The sequence below is a fragment of the Sinocyclocheilus grahami genome, unplaced genomic scaffold (assembly GCF_001515645.1).
Source record: "Sinocyclocheilus grahami isolate Dianchi unplaced genomic scaffold, SAMN03320097.WGS_v1.1 scaffold441.1, whole genome shotgun sequence".
In the NCBI taxonomy this organism is placed as follows: domain Eukaryota; kingdom Metazoa; phylum Chordata; class Actinopteri; order Cypriniformes; family Cyprinidae; genus Sinocyclocheilus; species Sinocyclocheilus grahami.
Genome location: NW_015505620.1, coordinates 275,243 through 294,557, shown reverse-complemented (window position 1 = coordinate 294,557; position 19,315 = coordinate 275,243). Strand labels below are relative to the sequence as shown.

Here is a 19,315-nt window from a genome sequence, read left to right as displayed (position 1 = left end):
TAAATTAAATTAGAATTTCATCAAAATTATAACAACTTCTCAGTCAATTTCAATTACGTTAGAAACGTACAACTTTGTTTCAGTTACTTTAGAAACTTTAAACGTAAGCGCTTTGCTTCAGTTACTTTAACAACAATTCCAATACAACTCTGCCACCACACTGCGTCGGGCTGATTCAGTTCTGTTAGAATCTTGAACAGAATTGTACAGAATAGGCTTAAGAACAACTCCTGCTCATACTGAACAAAGCAAATTCTAACTTCTGTCTTTAAAATTTTATTTTCTAGATTTTTTAAACGAGGGGGTTCCCTGACAAAAACGGCATAGAAGAAAGAAACCGCTTTTCTTACCTTTCCCCACTTTTTCGGAAATCCCTCGCTGGGTGGCTCGCCAATGTAACAAAAAATTATGAGGACGTTGAAGATCTTGATGAAGATGTTTATTGCAGCATAGCAGTGACAAAGTACATGTAGTACCTTGGGTTCAACGGAGTCAGAATGAACCCTGAACATCCTAAACTCAAACCTTTTATACAGTTACAGTTTACAACCCTTAATGTAAATGACGTTGCTCCTGTCGTAACAGCTGTGATCTGTTTGTTAATGAAGTTCTGACACCCCATTGCCTGAGATGGTTCTCGGTGTCTCACACCCATTCCCATTCTAAAATTGGTCACCATTTGCTCAGGATGTAATCATCTCAAATGATCTAGAAACAACATAACCGTTGACTTTCATCTTCTCTATAATAATTAAGCCATTCTGGGAAATGAGCATGATCAAACATCTATTATGGAGTGGAATCTGGATTGGGGCAGACTATAGTTTCTTACAGCACAAACTACGCAAAAGTGGCAACCCTCCTGGCACACTCAGTGTCTGAATTTGCTCACTTATTTTCATTCACTCCTTCAACTGGACCATATTAGTGAACTAATATAGGGAATAGTGAATAAGGGCATGGGGGGGATTTTGAACACAGCTAAGGTCTTCACTAGAGATGGGCAACTTTACTCCTGGAGTTTATCTCCATCCATAATCAAACACACCTGCCTGCAATTTTCAAGCAATCCTGAAGAGACAGGTTAGATATTTCATTATGGGTGGAGCTAAACTGCAGGACAGTGGCCCTCCAGGACCGGAGCTGCCCATCCCTGGTCAACTCTGGTCCTGGAACAAACATAGAAAACATGAACAAATAAGAATAAGGAGAGGGCAGAATCCTGACAGTACCCAGAGCAGATCAGCATTATTGAGAGGCCATTGAGGGCTGGACGCAGTGATGAAAAGACAGATGGAACATGGCACCCAGTCAGAAAGGGGCTTTAGACTGGGCAGAGAAAGCATTGTGGCAGGATCAGGTGGAGCAGAAGAGCCAGGTGGGTAGGACACAACCGGCTGCCTGGGGAACAGGACCAGATGGGATGAGACTGACTGGGAAGCCCAATTAAGCAAGAGCTGTAGGGTGGAAGTGGCGACTCCAGTAGGGAAAGGGACGGGTTGGCAGCAACCACTGGGAAGGGAGGCTGTAGGGATCCTGGGAAAACCGAGTCAGACACAACCAACATTGGTTACAGTGACCAAGCCTTCTGACAGAATTAGTTTGGTAGCAAAGAGCTGGTGGGTGTCCATGTCCATGTCCATGATCTTCTTGTCCATGATCAGAGGTGCTGGCAGCTGGGGAACTGCCTTCTTGGCTGTGACAGGGAAAACATGTATGAAATTAACTAATTCATTTATTTTTGTATTGTGTGAATTTGGTTTGACTGATCTTGCACAGCATGTGGCTAACCGTAGCCCAGACATGCTGACAGACAGTTCTTGTTTAAATGCATATGTTGCAGTAATGAAACTTCCCAAATTTCGCATTTTCACGAAATGAAACTTTTGGTACCCCTCAAATGGGATTACACAGCATTTGTTCTAAGTTTCACAATAGTTGACTTGATTTGGTCATTATTTAAAAAAGGAAAAGCAAGATGATTTGTAACTCATTCATTTGTGAATTGTGTTCCTGTCGCTGCTGTTTGCAATATCTCCAGCAAAAGAAGAATCATGTACCTTCTATGGCCTCTACTGTTTCTTCACGTTTCAGCAGCGCGCCTGAGCCTGTTTGGTTAGTAAATAAAACCTTTCTTTTTAAATTATTTGTATTTGTATTTGGAGAATTTTCGAGTTTCAAAAAAAAAAAATACTATGTCACAATTATATTTGTAAATATCTCTAAATTTCTGTCTTCTTCTAAATCTTGTGTCACTGGCTGAAGATGACAGACTAAAGCAGCCAAAACAGGTGGGCAGAGTGCGATTGGTGGGGGATCTGCCTTCATCTGGTCGTGTGGAGGTCTACCATGATGGACAGTGGGGTACAGTTTGTGATGACGGATGGGACCTGGCTGAAGCACAAGTAGTGTGTCGTCAGCTAGGTTTTCCTGGAGCAAAATCAGTTACGCTTGGAGGACGTTATGGTGAAGGTACAAACTCCACAGCACAATTTATTTGTTACACACTGATAAAAATAATTGTCTTATATTTTTAATCCAAATTATATTTGTTTTTTTAGGTTCTGGTTCAATCTGGCTGGATGACATGAACTGTAAAGGCTCGGAGAGCTCATTGTCGGACTGCAGCTTCAAGGGCTGGGGTGTTACTGACTGCACACATAAAGAGGATGCAGGGGTGGTCTGTGAGACTGGTAAGAAATTCAGCAACTAAATATATTTGCATTTTTATGTCTGTATTATTTTGTATTATTTAATCTATTTTGTTACATTATTGCAGGTACAAACATAACCAGCAATCGTCAGTTCTCTGTGGATAACAGTCTGGGTTTGTCTGATGATCTTGGTCTTCTGTTTGACAGTGGAAATGGTTGTGATTTCAAAATTAATATAAAAGACAACAGTAAAGAGTCAGAATTGACTTTTTGTGTGCACAGTATGATCCTCATGTTTTATCCAGAACTAAACATAACAAAAGACTCTAGAACCCTCACAGTGGATGTCAGCCAGACCTGCCATCCTCATGTTTCTGCTTTTCTCAGGTAATGTTCTGAAGACCACTTAACTTCATAGCTCAATCAAATTTTCTCAGTTCATTGAGAATTTGAATTGTTCAAATCAGAACTGACTATATTGATCAGTCTTAGACATTTATAGTATCTGAACTGTTTTTGCTCAGGTATTTGTACGCACGTCAGATTGATGTTTCCATCACATCGGCTCAATGTCTGCATCAGCTGGCGTTTACCTTTGGAGTGAAGAAGCTAATGGAGGATGTTGGCAGGGTCTTCACTTTACTCATTCCTGAAGACAACACCTTCCATACACAGGTATCCATGTTCGAGTATGGCGTCCGCACAGGTGACCTTGTTCTGCAGGAGAACGTCCTTCAGTATCTTTCCTGGAACTGTGAGTTCCTCATAAGCTCTCCAGTGTGGAGCACCATCTCCTTTCACATGATGGACGCTCTGCTGCGGCGCTCAGACCTGGTTGTGAAGGATGAAGCTTTTCTTCTTGAAGCTCTGGAGAGATGGATCCAAAACAAAGGTGATGAGATTAGTTCAGATCAACAGGCCAGTCTCCTGAATCTCATCCGCTTCCTCTTGATCCCAGTGGATAAACTGTACGGAATGCAGTTTTCCTCAAGCGTTCTCCATTGGAATCATGAGAAACTGTACCTAACTGGTCTGCTCAGAGGATTTCAGTTCAATGCTCTGCCCTTCTCTAAGATCAGAAAGCAAATATATAACATGAGTAGTGAGTATCTACCCAGAATCTACACTGGAGATGAGTGGAGTGTAATTTTAAATGCAACCACTGTCAAATACCCACGTAATAGGCCTACATACAGCTATGGTTATACTATAGGTTATAACTATAACCGTGGGTATGGCCAAAATAGAATCCAATCCAGAATCCAAACCTTCTCCACTCCTGCACACCCTAGTGCTCTTTACAGAGAACAAAATGTGCAGTGGCAAGCCCAGGTGCTTCTTAATAATCAGGAATGCTCTAATTATGGTATTTCATGTACATCTTTTCCCGTTGCAAGATTGTACGGATATGGTAATCAGAACATGTATGCTAGCACCATTCGCTACAACAACAGGTTGATTCTCACATGTAAGAATGAAAACAATATCTTTCATGTCCAAGATTTCAAAAACGACATGGCGGTGATTCCAAATAACAGCAGTATGGGTCTGCCAAACCCCTGTCCTGATGACTACAGTTTTAGATTTGTAGTGCGTCCAGAGTATATCTGACTGCACAGGCATTTCAGTATATTCAAATCCTAGTTTAATCAAATCTATTAAATTAGATTATTTTTATTTTTTTTAATTAATGTTACTCATTCTGCAGTGATTTCTCTCAAATGTTTCAGTTGATTTAAACATTTTCATTTAAATATTGTCACAATAAAAATGCTTAATTTTGAAAGTGCACTTCAAAAATAAAATACAAATATTTCTTACACGATCTCTGTCAGTGTGATTCCTCTTTGACTGACCAGTGCTAATAGTTAAGATATTTAAGAAATATATCTAGCCTCATCAAAATTGAATAAATTTGATTAAAAGTGTATATGAGAACAATCACAATTCATTAGGCACATTCATTCATTATCAATCTTGAGCTAATGTGTTGCCTGATTTACAACTATTAGGGTGAATTCAGGTAAAGTTGTGTGTGTGTGTGTGTGTGTGTGTGTGTTAGTTTAACTTTAATGTCCAGTAATATTTTAATTTAGTTTATATAATGTTTTATTTGAAAGATGTATACCAATAAACATTTTGAGATCATGCACTCCAGGCAAATGTATTTTCAGGTAGTGGGCTATCCCTGATTTATAATAAAATAAAGTTATTCTAAAAACACAAAATATAATTTCTTTCTTCACTCCACAGTTTCAGCTTCATGCCTCACCTTCCTTTCTGCTCTCGCTTTCCCTTTTTTGAAATTCCTAACTGCACACTTCTGTTTTCTAAACGTCATTGCTACAAGAAAACAATCAGTCAATGTCCGTTTATTTAATGAATGTGAATTAGTGAAGGTTCAAGGTGGCCAACTTGATCTAGCCAAGGAAAAACTAAATTTAAACAAATTCTTTGCATTTGAATTCATGTTAACTGCAGTAACATATAATAAATATTACAAGTACTGTCACAGTAATATTTGTTTTAGTGAGCAACCTTATAAGTTATAAATGAAGATCTGAATGTCAAAGAGCTTAAATTTCATAAGTTCTTCTTTGAGATGTGCTCACACCCAGCAGTGTCATATAGCATCAGCCAAAAGAGTTGTATTATTCTAAGAAACAGTGTCCTTTTGATAAAAGACTATTGTTATGCTCTGAATGTGTAAATCATTTGAGCACAGTACAATCAAGCTTAAACGCCCACTAAATTCACCCTCTATAAATTTATTAAAATGAAATTAGTTTTTTCAGAGTCTAAGTCTTGCAACAGGTGTCATCTTGTCCTTAGTCAAAAAAGGTTCTTTATTGTCCAGGTGCCCACCAGTTAATTAATGTCCACCCTGTTAAAACTGAGGACTGTGGACCATAAAGAGGTCGATAAAAGGTTGTTTTTTGGCTATTACATTCAGATTTATTTATTTTGCAATAACTTTCATTGTTCAAGACTTATGAATACTGCATGATACTTACGTTGTACTGTAACTCTTGAATTTCTGTTCAGCTCCAAAATGTACAGTTATCAGTAAGTAAAAGCCATAATATATGTGACAATGTGCTGCAAAAGAATTGTAGTTAACACTAATCATGAGTGTTTCAGCTGCGTCATGCTCAAATCCATTTCAACGTCAGGTCCGGTCACAGAAGTCACTTGAATGCCAAACCCCGTATTCAAAAGGTCTTGTGAAAATGAATAAAACAGAACACAGTCACGTTTGTTTGAGCATAGCCTTTTTATGTACGTACACCAGTGCTGAGAAATGGCTTGAGAACCTAATCTTTGTATTGTGTGAATGGTCTTTGTGTCAAACTCAAAACAGCCACTGAAACTGGATTTGTTTGAACATGCAGACTGCCTTTATTCTTGAGTTTGTTTTCTCATGAAATGAAACTTAAGGTAGACCTTAATTGTGATTGGACAGCGGTGGATCATGTAAGGGATATCTCACAATGCTTGACCTGATTTTGCAGATATTTAAATGAAAGCAAGACAGTTTGTAAGTCTATTAGTAAGAACCTCCATGAATTGTGTTCATCCTGCTTTGGTGTTTTAAAGAGTTTCCAGCAATAAAATGGTCGTGTATATTTTATGGACATTGCTGTTTTTCCATGTGTCAGCACAGCGGTGGACTTTGTTTGGTTAGTAGACTATATGAACATAACACTTCTGTACAATTACATAATATTGTTTGCATTTGCACTTTCTATATAAATATTACACAAAAATGCATGTGTTTACAATATACTACTATCTACTTAAAATCTTGGCAAAGCTGTTCATCTGATCTTAAATATAGCCTTCATCGTTTCACAGATTGGTCTGTCTTATTTGTTGTGGGCTTGCTTTTACATTTTCATGAACCCTCTAAGTAAATGAGTTTATCGCTTGTGACAGATGAAGAGTCAAAGCCTAAACGTGAAGGCAGAGTGCGATTGGTGGGGGATCTGCCTTCATCTGGTCGTGTGGAGGTCTACCATGACGGACAGTGGGGTACAGTTTGCGATGACGGATGGGACCTGGCTGAAGCACAAGTGGTGTGTCGTCAGCTGGGTTTTCCTGGAGCAAAATCATTTATGCCTGGAGGACAATATGGTGAAGGTATAAACACATTAGTGTAGGGAAAACAATTTAAATGTTACGCACTGTGATACCAGCAGTCTAATTTTTGACCCGTGTTCTATTATACTTTTTAGGCTCTGGTCCAATCTGGCTGGATGAAATGAACTGCAAAGGCTCGGAGGGCTCATTGTCTGAATGCTGCTTCAAAGGCTGGGGTGTTACTGACTGCTCACATAAAGAGGATGCAGGAGTGGTCTGTGAAACTGGTAAGACATCTACTGGATCTTGCAGAAATTACAGCGCTTGCGTATGGAAATGGATTTAGGCCTTGTAGTACTATTGTAATGTGTAGCGCTATATTAAGCGCACAACGAAGTAGCATAATCCAAAACAGCGTTTTAATTTTAAATCCACAAGGAATAAACACAGGAGAATTGCAGGAGCAAACGTAGCACAAACACCATGTAAAGCAAATAACCGTCAGAGAACTACGTATTACGTATTCTTATTAGAGATAAGAGAATTACGTATTAGTTTCAGACACACCTGAAACTAATACGTAACCAACAAAAACAACAAATAGTCCATAACCATGACAGTAGCTCCCCCTCCTGGAAGGCGTGTCCTCGCGCTGCAAAGAGTCCATCCGAGGAGGGAAGGGGGTGCTCTAGAGGAGGACACAGAGTACACAGAGGACAGGAAACCAGGGGAGTTGATGGATGGTGAGAGGAAGGTGATGATGACAGAGGGGGGAGCCAGGAGCAGGAGGAACCAGATTTGGATCCAGAGTCCTGGCAGGAAGAAGGCCCATGATGGAGTTGATGGAGGGAGGAGCCATGGTGGAGGTAGGCTGATGGAGAAGGAGCCGATAGAGGTGGAGCCCAAGGTGGGGACGGAGAGCTGAAGAGCCAGAGTGACACCGTGGGTCCGGAGGGCCAAGGCGGAGCTGACAGCTCATGCAACTGAGGCAGAGGCAGGGACCCAGAAGACCGTGGCAGAGCCAGAGCGACTGAGGACAAATGTGGAGCCAGAAGGAAGGAGGAGCCAAATGGAGCCTGAGGGATGGAGCAACAAGACGAAGCCGGAGGAGTGCAATCCTGTGGAGGAGGCAGGTCGACGATTGACCAAGACAGAGCCAGAGGAACAAGGGAGCCCAGTGGAGCCAGTGGGATGATGGGCCATGGTGGAGATGAGAGAACAAGGAGCCAAGGTGGCACTGATGGGTCGGAGGGCCGTGGTGGAGTCCGGGACTCAGAGGCTAGATGTGGAGATAAGGGATCCTCATGCCAAGGAATCAGAGCACCTGGATGGTGCTAACTTAGGGTGAGCTGAGGGACTGACAAGTGGATACACGGGTATCCAGTGGAGGCAGGGCTGAGGAACTGGCTGGTTTTAGGAGAGGAGGAGGGAGAGAACACAGGAGAACAGGTGATGGGCAACATAGGAGATTCAGGAGATGCAGGAGATTCAGGGCTGGATGGAACCAGCGGGATCACAGGAGATTCAGGGCTGGGCATAACCAGCGGAAACGCAGGACATTCAGGGCTGGACGGAACCAGTGGTGACAGGAAACAGGACATTTTCCTCTTCCAAATATTTAAATATTAATTCAGAGGCCAGCAGCAGCTAACACTCAGGGGTGGGAATGTGGGCGGGGCTTTCCTCCATGCCCGCCTACTCCACTAGAATTTCTACAGCGGCAGGATCAGTCGCATCCTCTTGCACTAGCTCTTTTGTCTTGGCTGGCTCTGGCCCTCCATCTGTGGTGGACGCAGACAATCACTCCGTGCAGCAGGGTGATGTCAGGAGTGGGGCTGGTGATGTCCCCCATGGAGACGATGGTTCACAATTCACCAGTACCCACTCCACAAATGCGGCGAAGCTTCCTCGAGGACCTTCCCCAGACAGCTTGGCCTTCATCGAGGTGTTCAGTCCAACGTAATAGAATGTACACAGGCAACTATCTGGGTAGTGAAGGAACGATCATCTTGACATCGGGCAAATCCATAAAAACAAAAAAGACCCCACAAATTAATCACTTTTAGGTGGGTTATTCTGTAACGTCTAGTGCTATATTAAGCGCACTATGAAGTAGTGGAATCCAAAAACCCGGCAGAGGACGGAACTAAACAGGGAGTATATATAATTGGTAAATTAATGAGACACACCTGAAACTAACCATACTGTACGTAACCATGGAAACTAATGACAAGATCAGAAACTAGGGAGACCTGAACTAAACAGGGGAGGAGAACAAGAAACATATGAAAACACCTATAACCGTGACAACTATAATGCCTAATTGTATTATTTTTTTTACTTTTATTAATTTTCTCTTGTTTTTGTTCAGATGTTTTATTATTATGACTTTTCTTCTATGAAAGCAAGGATAGTCAAATATTCATTATCATAAAAAAAAAAAACTATTGAATGTCCGATATCTGAAAAATGAATGAGTGTCACCCTCCATATCTATATCTGTGGTAAAATGCAGAAACTAAAATGGTCCCAGATGTCACCCACTAGTCCAGTGGTTCTTCTTATTCCTGGTCCTGGGGTCCCCCTTCTCTGCACATTTTGTATGTCTCCCTTATCTGACAGACTCAGTTCCTCTCTCCTGACGAGCTGATGATCTCAGTCAGGTGTGTTAAATAAGGGAGACATGCAAAATGTGCAGAGCAGGGGGTCCCCAGGACCAGGAATAAGAACCACTGCACTAGCCTATACAACATCTATCTGCTGCTAGGTGGTGCTGTTACACATTTAAAATAAACATATTTGAGGTCTCATTTCCAACCAGTTTTCAACATTTTAAAAGTGTGGCAGTACTTGCCTTTTATTATTTAAGGTTTCTCCTTGAAATTCAAAGATTTCTTTGTTATTCAATTTGTTTGGCAGGTACACTTTCAAGCTTAACATATAGCCACAAATATCTATTTAATTTTCGCCAGGTACTTATTTCAGTTTCAAATGCCTTAATCATCATGAATTTGGAAATGTATGTAAAGGATCACATAAGGACGGTGGGCCTCATTCATGAAACTCCAAGACTAAGAATAATTTGTGCGTAAAATGGAGCTTCCCGAAAATGGAGCTTCCCGATTTGATTGTTAATTGTTTGGTTTGTTAATAAAATGCACACTCAATTAACGTTAATCTTCAGCCATGAATTATAACTACGTGAATTACGTGAACTGCAATGCTGTGGGATCTTCTGGACTCCCTTTCAGGTCTGGCTCTGGAAAAATGCAAAAGACTCATTGGCCATAACAAAAATAAGCATGAAAGTTCACTCTCAAGTCACAGAAGTTCACTGTCAGCTGGCCACAAGGTGTTAATACAAAAAGCAACATGTTTGGTTATAACTCCAGTGGACTAGCAAGAAAATAAATTTTCCACAGAAACTGATTTTCTGTATTTTCCCAAAGTGCTTTGACCACGATTTTTATTGAATTGAGGAACTTGAGGAACATTTTAATCTTATTTATTACCTTTTTTTTTGCAGGTTTAGGCACTATCTGTTTTTGCTCAGGTATTTGTACACACGTCAGATTGATATTTCCATCACATCGGCTCAATGTCTGCATCAGCTGGCGTTTACCTTTGGAGTGAAGAAGCTAATGGAGGATGTTGGCAGGGTCTTCACTTTACTCATTCCTGAAGACAACACCTTCCATACACAGGTATCCATGTTCGAGTATGGCGTCCGCACAGGTGACCTTGTTCTGCAGGAGAACGTCCTTCAGTATCTTTCCTGGAACTGTGAGTTCCTCATAAGCTCTCCAGTGTGGAGCACCATCTCCTTTCACATGATGGACGCTCTGCTGCGGCGCTCAGACCTGGTTGTGAAGGATGAAACGTTTCTTCTTGAAGCTCTGGAGAGATGGATCCAAAACAAAGGTGATGAGATTAGTTCAGATCAACAGGCCAGTCTCCTGAATCTCATCCGCTTCCTCTTGATCCCAGTGGATAAACTGTACGGAATGCAGTTTTCCTCAAGCGTTCTCCATCGGAATCATGAGAAACTGTACCTAACTGGTCTGCTCAGAGGATTTCAGTTCAATGCTCTGCCCTTCTCTAAGATCAGGAATCAAATTGATAACATAAGTAGTGAGTATCTACCCAGAATCTACACTGGAGATGAGTGGAGTCTATTTATCAATGACACAACCATCAATTACCAATACCATCACTACTACTATGGCCAAAATAACAGAATCCAAACCTTCTCCACTCCTGCACACCCTAGTGCTCTTTACAGAGAACAAAATGTGCAGTGGCAAGCCCAGGTGTTTCTTAATAATCAGGAATGCTCTAATTATGGTATTTCATGTACATCTTTTCCCGTTGCAAGATTGTACGGATATGGTAATCAGAACATGTATGCTAGCACCATTCGCTACAACAACAGGTTGATTCTCACATGTAAGAATGAAAACAATATCTTTCATGTCCAAGATTTCAAAAACGACATGGCGGTGATTCCAAATAACAGCAGTATGGGTCTGCCAAACCCCTGTCCTGATGACTACAGTTTTAGATTTGTAGTGCGTCCAGAGTATATCTGACTGCATGCTGTTAACATCATGTCATCTTCTACCGGTGGTAAAGTTTACGTCTGTTTGTTCAATTCAATCCAATTAAAATCATGATTAATCTTCATTTATAATGTTCAGTGTCAGTTTATGATCATTATAATAATAAGTGAAGGGTTTTGCTCATTTTGACTATTTCATGTAATGATCAAATTATTAAACATTAACAATGTTTGATTGTTTAAAGATGCGCCTAAAAATGGTACAAATGAAACAAACAAACATTTTCATAATTTATTTTGTAATTTTCTCGGTTTTTTCCTGCTGTACTGTTGGTAAGTTGGTATGAAATCATAGACTGGTAAAATGGTAAATCTATTTAAGCTCAATCACCTTTATTATTATGCACATATTCTTACATTACTAAATTAATTCTAAAACGGTCCTCTGCCAGTACGGGATGATAGTTGATGAAAGTTGCTATACTTTTATATACAAGTAAAATGACAAAGTTAATGATTCTGATATATATACAGTATATATTTTTTTTGATATGGTATATGCAATAGTGAATCAAACCATTTTATTTTTTCCTTGTTTCCTTTTATTGATATAATCTTGATGCTTTCCCAGTTTGCCAATATATTATTGTATTATTGATTTGTAACTAATATTATAAAAACTGTAAATGAATGAATAAAGTGAGATGTCCACACCAAATACTAAAAAAGTTTGTAAATGGAGAATACTTTGGTGGGTAAGCTCAAAAAATAATAATAATACAAATTAAATAATAATTAAAAATGAGTTAAACAAGAGAATGTTGTAGAAAAAAATCATACAAAAGTTGCTCAGTGCAAAGACAAAACTTTTCATCGTCAGTGTCATCATAGAAAATAGCACCTGATTCTATTTATAGAGAAATATATTTCATCTACTACAATATATTTAAACAGTTGCTGTACCCAAAATCATTAATCTGTGCAAACATTCATAGACATAAAGCTATCACTGCATACAAACAAGCAAGCCTAGCCTAGATGAGAAAAAAAAGTAATAATGCAAAAGTATTGTAACACATTACTTTCCATAAAATATAACTAACGCAATCAGTTACTTTTAAAGGGAGTCACGCAATATTGTAATGCATTACTTTTAAAAGTAACTTTACCCAACACTGTAAGTTACCTCATTTTTCTCTGCATAATCGTGATGACACAAATCAAAATTCTATAAAAAAGAATATAATTGACCCCTAAGTTCAAGGCCGTTGGAATATAAACATATTGAAACATCAAATGTACTTGCATTTTACAATTTTCAAACCCTTTTCACACACTTATCCCACTAAATAATGACACATGATGTTACATGCATAAAACGTTTAATGAAATGCAAATGTCATGTTATGAAGCTTTGAGATCATTGATCATTACATCTATTAAATGTATGCACGTTCATCATTAAGCAAACTGATGGGTGAACATATCAGCCATGAACATTCCACTGAATACAAATCTACAAATCACTGTGGTTGTATTACAGGCTACATAATTATATTGTTTGCTCATAAATTTATATATATATATATATATATATATATATATATTTATATTTAAAAAAAATAATATCAAGACATCACAGAAATCAACTCATAGACAAATCTTCCTTCATTCCATGTGGATGCACAGACTTAAAATGGAATATCCATTTGCATTCTTTCTGAAGAACATGCTCCATATTTTCTATATTCATATTCACCCATGCATTAACCAAAATGAAGAGTCTAAGAATTCTGGACCCCATTTTAATTTTCTGTGATGTTTGCATTCAGATGTACAGTATCTAAATATTCTCTGTCCAGTAAGAAAGCAGAATAGATTTGATAAAACCTCTCCTGCATAACACATTTGAGAATAGCTTTTGAATAGTGTCAAACGCTCCATGGTCAAACCCAATAAAGGACATTCCTGTAAACATATTCACTCTGATCATAAAAACACCTATACAAGACTTGTAAACATGTCTGATAGAAATCTTCTGAAAGTCTGAACTAGTTCACTCTAGTTTACAAATGAGCAGCATATCATGTAATTTACAAGTCTAGTGACTAAGCAAGATTTCCTGTAGCAGGCCACATAGTTAAAAATAATTAAATGTTGGCACCATGACACATTTCAGAGGAAATATGAATATGTTTAGATTCAAAGGAGCTTTTGTTGAGAGTTTAAAAAACAAAAGTGATACCTTTTTAATGACTAATGTTGTTTCGATGCGGTTGGTCTGAGAAATACATTACGTAACTAGTTATTGTGTTAGAACTTGTTCTGTGTCTCACCAGGCTCTTGAAATACTATGAGATGTCTCGCATCAATGACATGTTAAAACTACACTCACATCACAGTTTCACAATGCTGTTCTTTCCTTAGTGAGGGCACTACTGGTGTCTGGATAAAATAGTGCTTTGCTCTTCATTTGGGGAATGAAATAACCTGTTGACAAGTTACACTTTAAGCTCACTATACCCATGATTTTTTTATTTATTAATTAAAACATTAATACTTGGACATATGTTTTACCATACCTTCATTTATTTTTGCTAATTTTCAATAATCTTTTATCTACAGATTTTATTGCTTCTTGTCCCAGACCAAGATTGTAAATGGTAAAATATATATCTGGGGCAAAAATAATCTTTCTCTAATGACGCCGTTCAAAATATAGGATAGATCGAGTTGGATGTTCTGCTCTTTAATCAACAAACAAGTCCAGATTCACTCACAGGCTCTGGTGTTGTTAGGCTGGAACGACATAGAGCTGCAATTAATCGATGCAGCAGTGGTAGGAAAAGCTATGAATGATTAGAAGAGGTGCGGTCCAATAACTGAACCCTGAGGCACCTCAGTGCGTTAGGATACTTTGAAGGATTGGATACTGAATTGGATATTGAAAAAAAAATGTAAATTTAAATCTAACAATATTGTCCATGTTAGCCCGAGGCATCTTTCCACATCATTGTCAAAAAAGGTGGGTTCATTGTATAGTGGTCCAATGGATTTCTTCTTAGAAATTATGTAATAGTATTTCAATGGTATTTCCTACATTTGGTTCAAACGTTCACTATAATAGCGTCACCAACAACTACCACAACTAACATGAATTAGTATCACTTCTCTTTTCATAAAGCTTCAGTTTTTCTCGAATGTTGTTGCATAGTTTTGCATAATGTTTAAAAAACATTATGCAATTTGTGAGATACAAAATATTAATATATTATACAGTAGAACATTAAAGTTATGGTCGAAATATGGTTTCAACCAATAGTTTAACACCCAATTTTGTGAGAAAATCGCCTTGTTTATTTATTCAAATCAGAGCTAATCTTTCGTCAGTTACATAATTTTATATACTGGTAAATCACATAAAAGTATTAGTATAAAAAGTAATATTACAGATGGCTAAAAGAGCTCATCTTGATTTTATATTTATACAGCTTTTACTCCATTCTAATGTTCCATAAATTTTAATTAGAGGGCCATCTTACCCCAGTACTCTTTGAATGATTTTACATTTTGTGCTATGACAAATGAATTATCAAATTAACAAATGTCCCTTAATAACACATGCATCATCATCCTGCACAAACTAGAGCCTCATCTAGTGTAAATATGTTTCAATTTAAAAGCAAATGCTCTTAGGAGGAAATCTTCCCCTATATTGTCTGCTTCAAAAAATTTTCAGTATGTTATGTGTTCTTAATTTATTTTAAAATCTTCTCTGTATTAAAAAAGTTCCAGTAGTAGAACAATATGAACTAGAATTCCTGGAATAGATTAGATCCTGGAATCCCAGAGCCCTGCAGTCAGGTGAGGACCTTGAAGAAAAAACCCGTCCCTGCCACATCAGACAGAGATTAGCTGTCTGGGCAGGGTGCGTAACACTGTCGTCAGATGTAGACCTCTGTTTTTCTCCTCCAGTTGTGGCGTGTCATAAGGAATTGAGCCATGGATTTCTGCTCATTTCATCTCGAGAGTGTAATTTCCCCTTCATGCTTTTAATTGCCACGTCCAGCTCCACACCCTCGTTTCTTTCAAGCCCACACTTTTCTCAGGGGTCTTAGGCAAGTAAGAATGAAATCTACCATAAATGGGGATTCTTCAGTAGAGGTCACTGTTTATTCTGTTTTTTCACTGTTTGTTCTTTGATATACGTAATCTGTCAGACTGTGAGCTGTACACAATGTGTCATCCTTGTGATATTCCTTTATATCACTAGTCATTTCCCACATTTTAGAATAAAAAACAACACAAGAATGGGAACTGTGTAATAACCAAGAAATATGAAATACGTCAAAACGTTAGTTTCTTCATCCCATTGTCTAGATTAAAGGAGAAGTTCAACCAAAGATTTTAATTCGGCCGTCATTTACTTACTCTCATGTCATTCCGAACTCATATGACTTTCTTGTGAGGAGCACAAAAGAAGATATTTGAGCTGTTTTGCATCCGTTTTTGTTCATACAGTGAAAGTCAATAGGGTCCATAAATTTAAAAAGGAAATAAAGGTATCATAAAAGTAATCTAAACAAATGAATGATTAATCCAAGTCTTCTGAAGTGATACGATTGATTTGAATGACGTAACTAATAAAATAAAAATAAAAACAAACAAAATAAAACACTTGACTAAAAAGATTAAATATTGTATTTGTTTACCTACATGTTATGTGACAGTCAACTGACATCACACTTTGATGATGAAAAAAAGAGGTTTTCCCTTTGTTTTGTTTTTTCGTTTTTTTTTGCGTAGAGACAACAATGTTGTCAAAGATCCACGTTCTGTGGTGCCAGAGAAGTGCAAAGCAAATCACAATTCTGAAAACAAAATAACAACTTACAAACGCAAGAAGGGAGGAAAAAAAAGTTAGGCAAAAGACTGGATCGAACCCCGGTGCGCCACTGGAGCTGATGGTTTGCAGTCACTTTTAACTAAATGTAAATAGACACCCCGTATTTTTATTCAATAATAAGGCCAATTCATACAATACATTTAAACTGAGCTACTTTAATACCATCTCCGAACTTTCTACCACGACTCTGCTGGTTCTTCCCATTGACAGATGTCTCGTCCAGTCAGCGGTGAGTAATCCCAAACCAATGGCGCTGTCTCAAACTATACCTACCTCTTCCGGTTTGTCTGATTTGTCGTTGTGTTTTCTGACTTGTTAATTTGTTTTCAGATTTGTCGTTGTGTTTTCTGAATTGTTATAATGTTTTCTGAATTGTTGTTGTGTTTTCTGAATTGTTATTTTGTTTTTTAGACTTGCATTTGCGTTTGTAATTTTTTTGTTTTTGTTTTTCAGAAATTTTGTTTTCAGAATTTCAGAATTGTGATTTGTTTTGCACTTCTCTGTCACCGTAACGTTCACAAGGATAGGTGAAAACAACTAAAAACGCTCCAGTCCAGTAGCTGGCGATGTCACTTTGTAAAGAAACACTACAGGAACACATAATACAGATGTGCATGATGTCACCGTTTTCACAAATTTGCATTTTTGTGGTTCACACAGACGCAATAAAATTTCGTTTTTCAAAAACTTGCACTTTAAACCCTGTTTTCAAAAGTTTGCATTTTAAGGCTCCCAAAATGCTGTTTTGTGTAAATGAATGCTTTAAAAAAAAAAATTTAAGTATTCAGTTTTTAGTAAATACCACCTAAGTTAAATTCTAAATTGGCACTTTTTTAGACCTAAATGCCAGTTGCTTAGCTGGAGCAGGACCCCTCAAAGTACATGATTTGGAGAAAGAAAGAAAAAAGAGAAATATATTGTACAAAATTTCACATGTTTAAGACAGAAAGGATTAAGAAGTAGTGGACAATTCTGATGGAGATCACAGAGAGCAGAGGGACTGAGGCAAACAGTGATGTAAGGCATGTTGCTCATGACACATATAGTAAACCTGCTCATACTATACACATTACTCATTACTCTCCTAATGGCTGTAGAGCCCTTTCACTGATTTTCTTTCCTGTGAGTCATATCGGATACTCTCCCTTGCATACATACCTCAGAGTGCATCTACACTATTTATATGAGCAGCCGGCTTGACTTGAGCTCTGGCTTGATGTCACCAGTAAGCACTTTTGTAGTCTGTGTGGGAAGCAAACCAGATGTGGGCAGCTTCAGTGGAAGGATAAGTGGTCAGCTTGAACCTATTATGCTGTACACCCCCACATGCCATAGTCTATACGCATTTAACCCTAAAAGCTTTGTCTATGGGTGTCTTTAGAAGTCTGTATTGGCCTCAGTACAGTGGTTTACGTAGGTTTGTGGTGTTTATTCCAACATGACATGTGGAGACTATTGTTAGAGGTATTTTATAAAACCAAGTGCACTATCATTATTACTATTACTCATGCTTAGGACTGAGGATGTGAACAAACCTGTAACCCTATATTAACTTTGGAGTGTAACTCGTCCCACTTTTGTGCTACGCACATGAATGATACTCTGAAAAAAAAAGAAACTTAAAAAACCCACAACAAAATTTATTATTTTTTCTAAAATTATATTACTGGTTTGGTTCAGGTTTTGTTTAATATTAATCAACAATATTTATTTTCCTAAAGAAAAAAAACATTCAAGTTAAATGGATATTTATTATGAAAACCATACCATACTGAATATATTTTCTTTAGACATAAACCAAAATGTTACTTAATGTATTTTTGTGCCATTTTACAATGTCATGTCACCATATTAGCTATAATATTGAAAGTAGAATTTCTGTGAAAAACGTTCAAGTAAAAAGATTATTTATTATAAAGACCATACCATACTTAATATATTTTCTTTAGACATAAGCAAAAATGTTTCTTAACCTCCTGAGACCCTGCATCCTCATATGAGGACATTATATTTTGGTGTATTTCTCTGAGACTATACATGCCACAGTTTGAAGTTCCATTACATGTTGCCCCAAAAACACATTAATATGCTAATTAGATGTAGTTTATAGATGCATTATATATGTCACAAATCCGATCCATGAATTTCCATCCACTTGCCACCAGAGGTCGCCCTTCCATTATATTGACTCTCGCACCTCACAGACTGTTACACATCACCCTGGACTACATTTCCCATGTTCCATTGCACTGATTACACTTACACCTGAAACCAATTACACGCTCACCTGAATGCTATTAATTTGCTATTGATCCTACTGTAGTCGCCGAGTATTGTTCTGCATTTTTCACTCCCCAAGTGTTAGCTGCCTTACCGAGCCATTCCGTGTTTTCTGTTTTAGTCTCATGTATTGTTTTGCATTTATCCCTGTTTAGTAGATAGCTACCTTACCGAGCCTGTTTAAGTTTTCATAGTTTTCTTAGTCTAGTCTTAGTCTTGCCTTGTCTGTTTTCCTGGTCTCTGATTCACGCCACATATCTTGGATTAACCCTTTGCTTGCTGTTTCTGACTCTGTTTGCCCCTGCCTTGACCTTTGCCTTCTACCTGGATTTATCTCTTGCCTTGCCTTCGATATACCTGTTTGCCATTGTCTGACCCATGCCTGTTAAAACCACGTCTCTTAATAAAATCTTGCATATGGATCCGCATGTCTCTCGTCTCATAACAATATATAATGAGAAAACCTGTTTATGGCAATTTTACACAAATTTTGCATGGAGAAAAATGGTATATCAAATCATTCTGTTATAACATAGTTGAGAATTATCTTTATACAAAGTTTGGTAAAAAAAAAAAATCCTGAAAACTAAAAATGTATTGGCGATTTAAAAAAATCTATTGTTTTTGCCTATGCATGTTTATTCATGTCTTTTTATTTTTTTTTTAAGAAATTGAGTCCTCTACCAAGGACGTAGCATAACTTATACACACATAACGTACACATAACACACTAATACGCTTCTAATATTCAAATCCGTTAAAGGATTTCTAGGCTGCATTAATTAGGTCAACCAGAACCGGGAACACTTCTCATAACACCCGATGTACTTGCTACAT

The 19,315-nt window shown here is 37.9% G+C and overlaps 1 protein-coding gene across 2 annotated transcripts; it reads left to right on the top strand.

The window, feature by feature from the left end:
* Positions 1 to 2,005: 2,005 nt before the first annotated feature.
* LOC107552123 (galectin-3-binding protein A-like) lies at positions 2,006 to 11,385 on the top strand. 2 transcript variants are annotated; one of them, XM_016233949.1, is made up of 5 exons: positions 2,006 to 2,115; positions 2,266 to 2,472; positions 2,562 to 2,693; positions 2,780 to 3,041; positions 10,288 to 11,385. In XM_016233949.1, the coding sequence occupies exons 1-5, from the start codon at positions 2,055 to 2,057 to the stop codon at positions 11,321 to 11,323; spliced, it is 1,698 nt and encodes a 565-aa protein (XP_016089435.1). In that variant the 5' UTR covers positions 2,006 to 2,054; the 3' UTR covers positions 11,324 to 11,385. The 2 variants fall into 2 exon arrangements, with proteins under 2 accessions (XP_016089435.1, XP_016089434.1); XM_016233948.1 differs by lacking the exon at positions 10,288 to 11,385 and adding an exon at positions 3,179 to 4,438.
* The last annotated feature ends 7,930 nt before the right edge of the window (positions 11,386 to 19,315 follow it).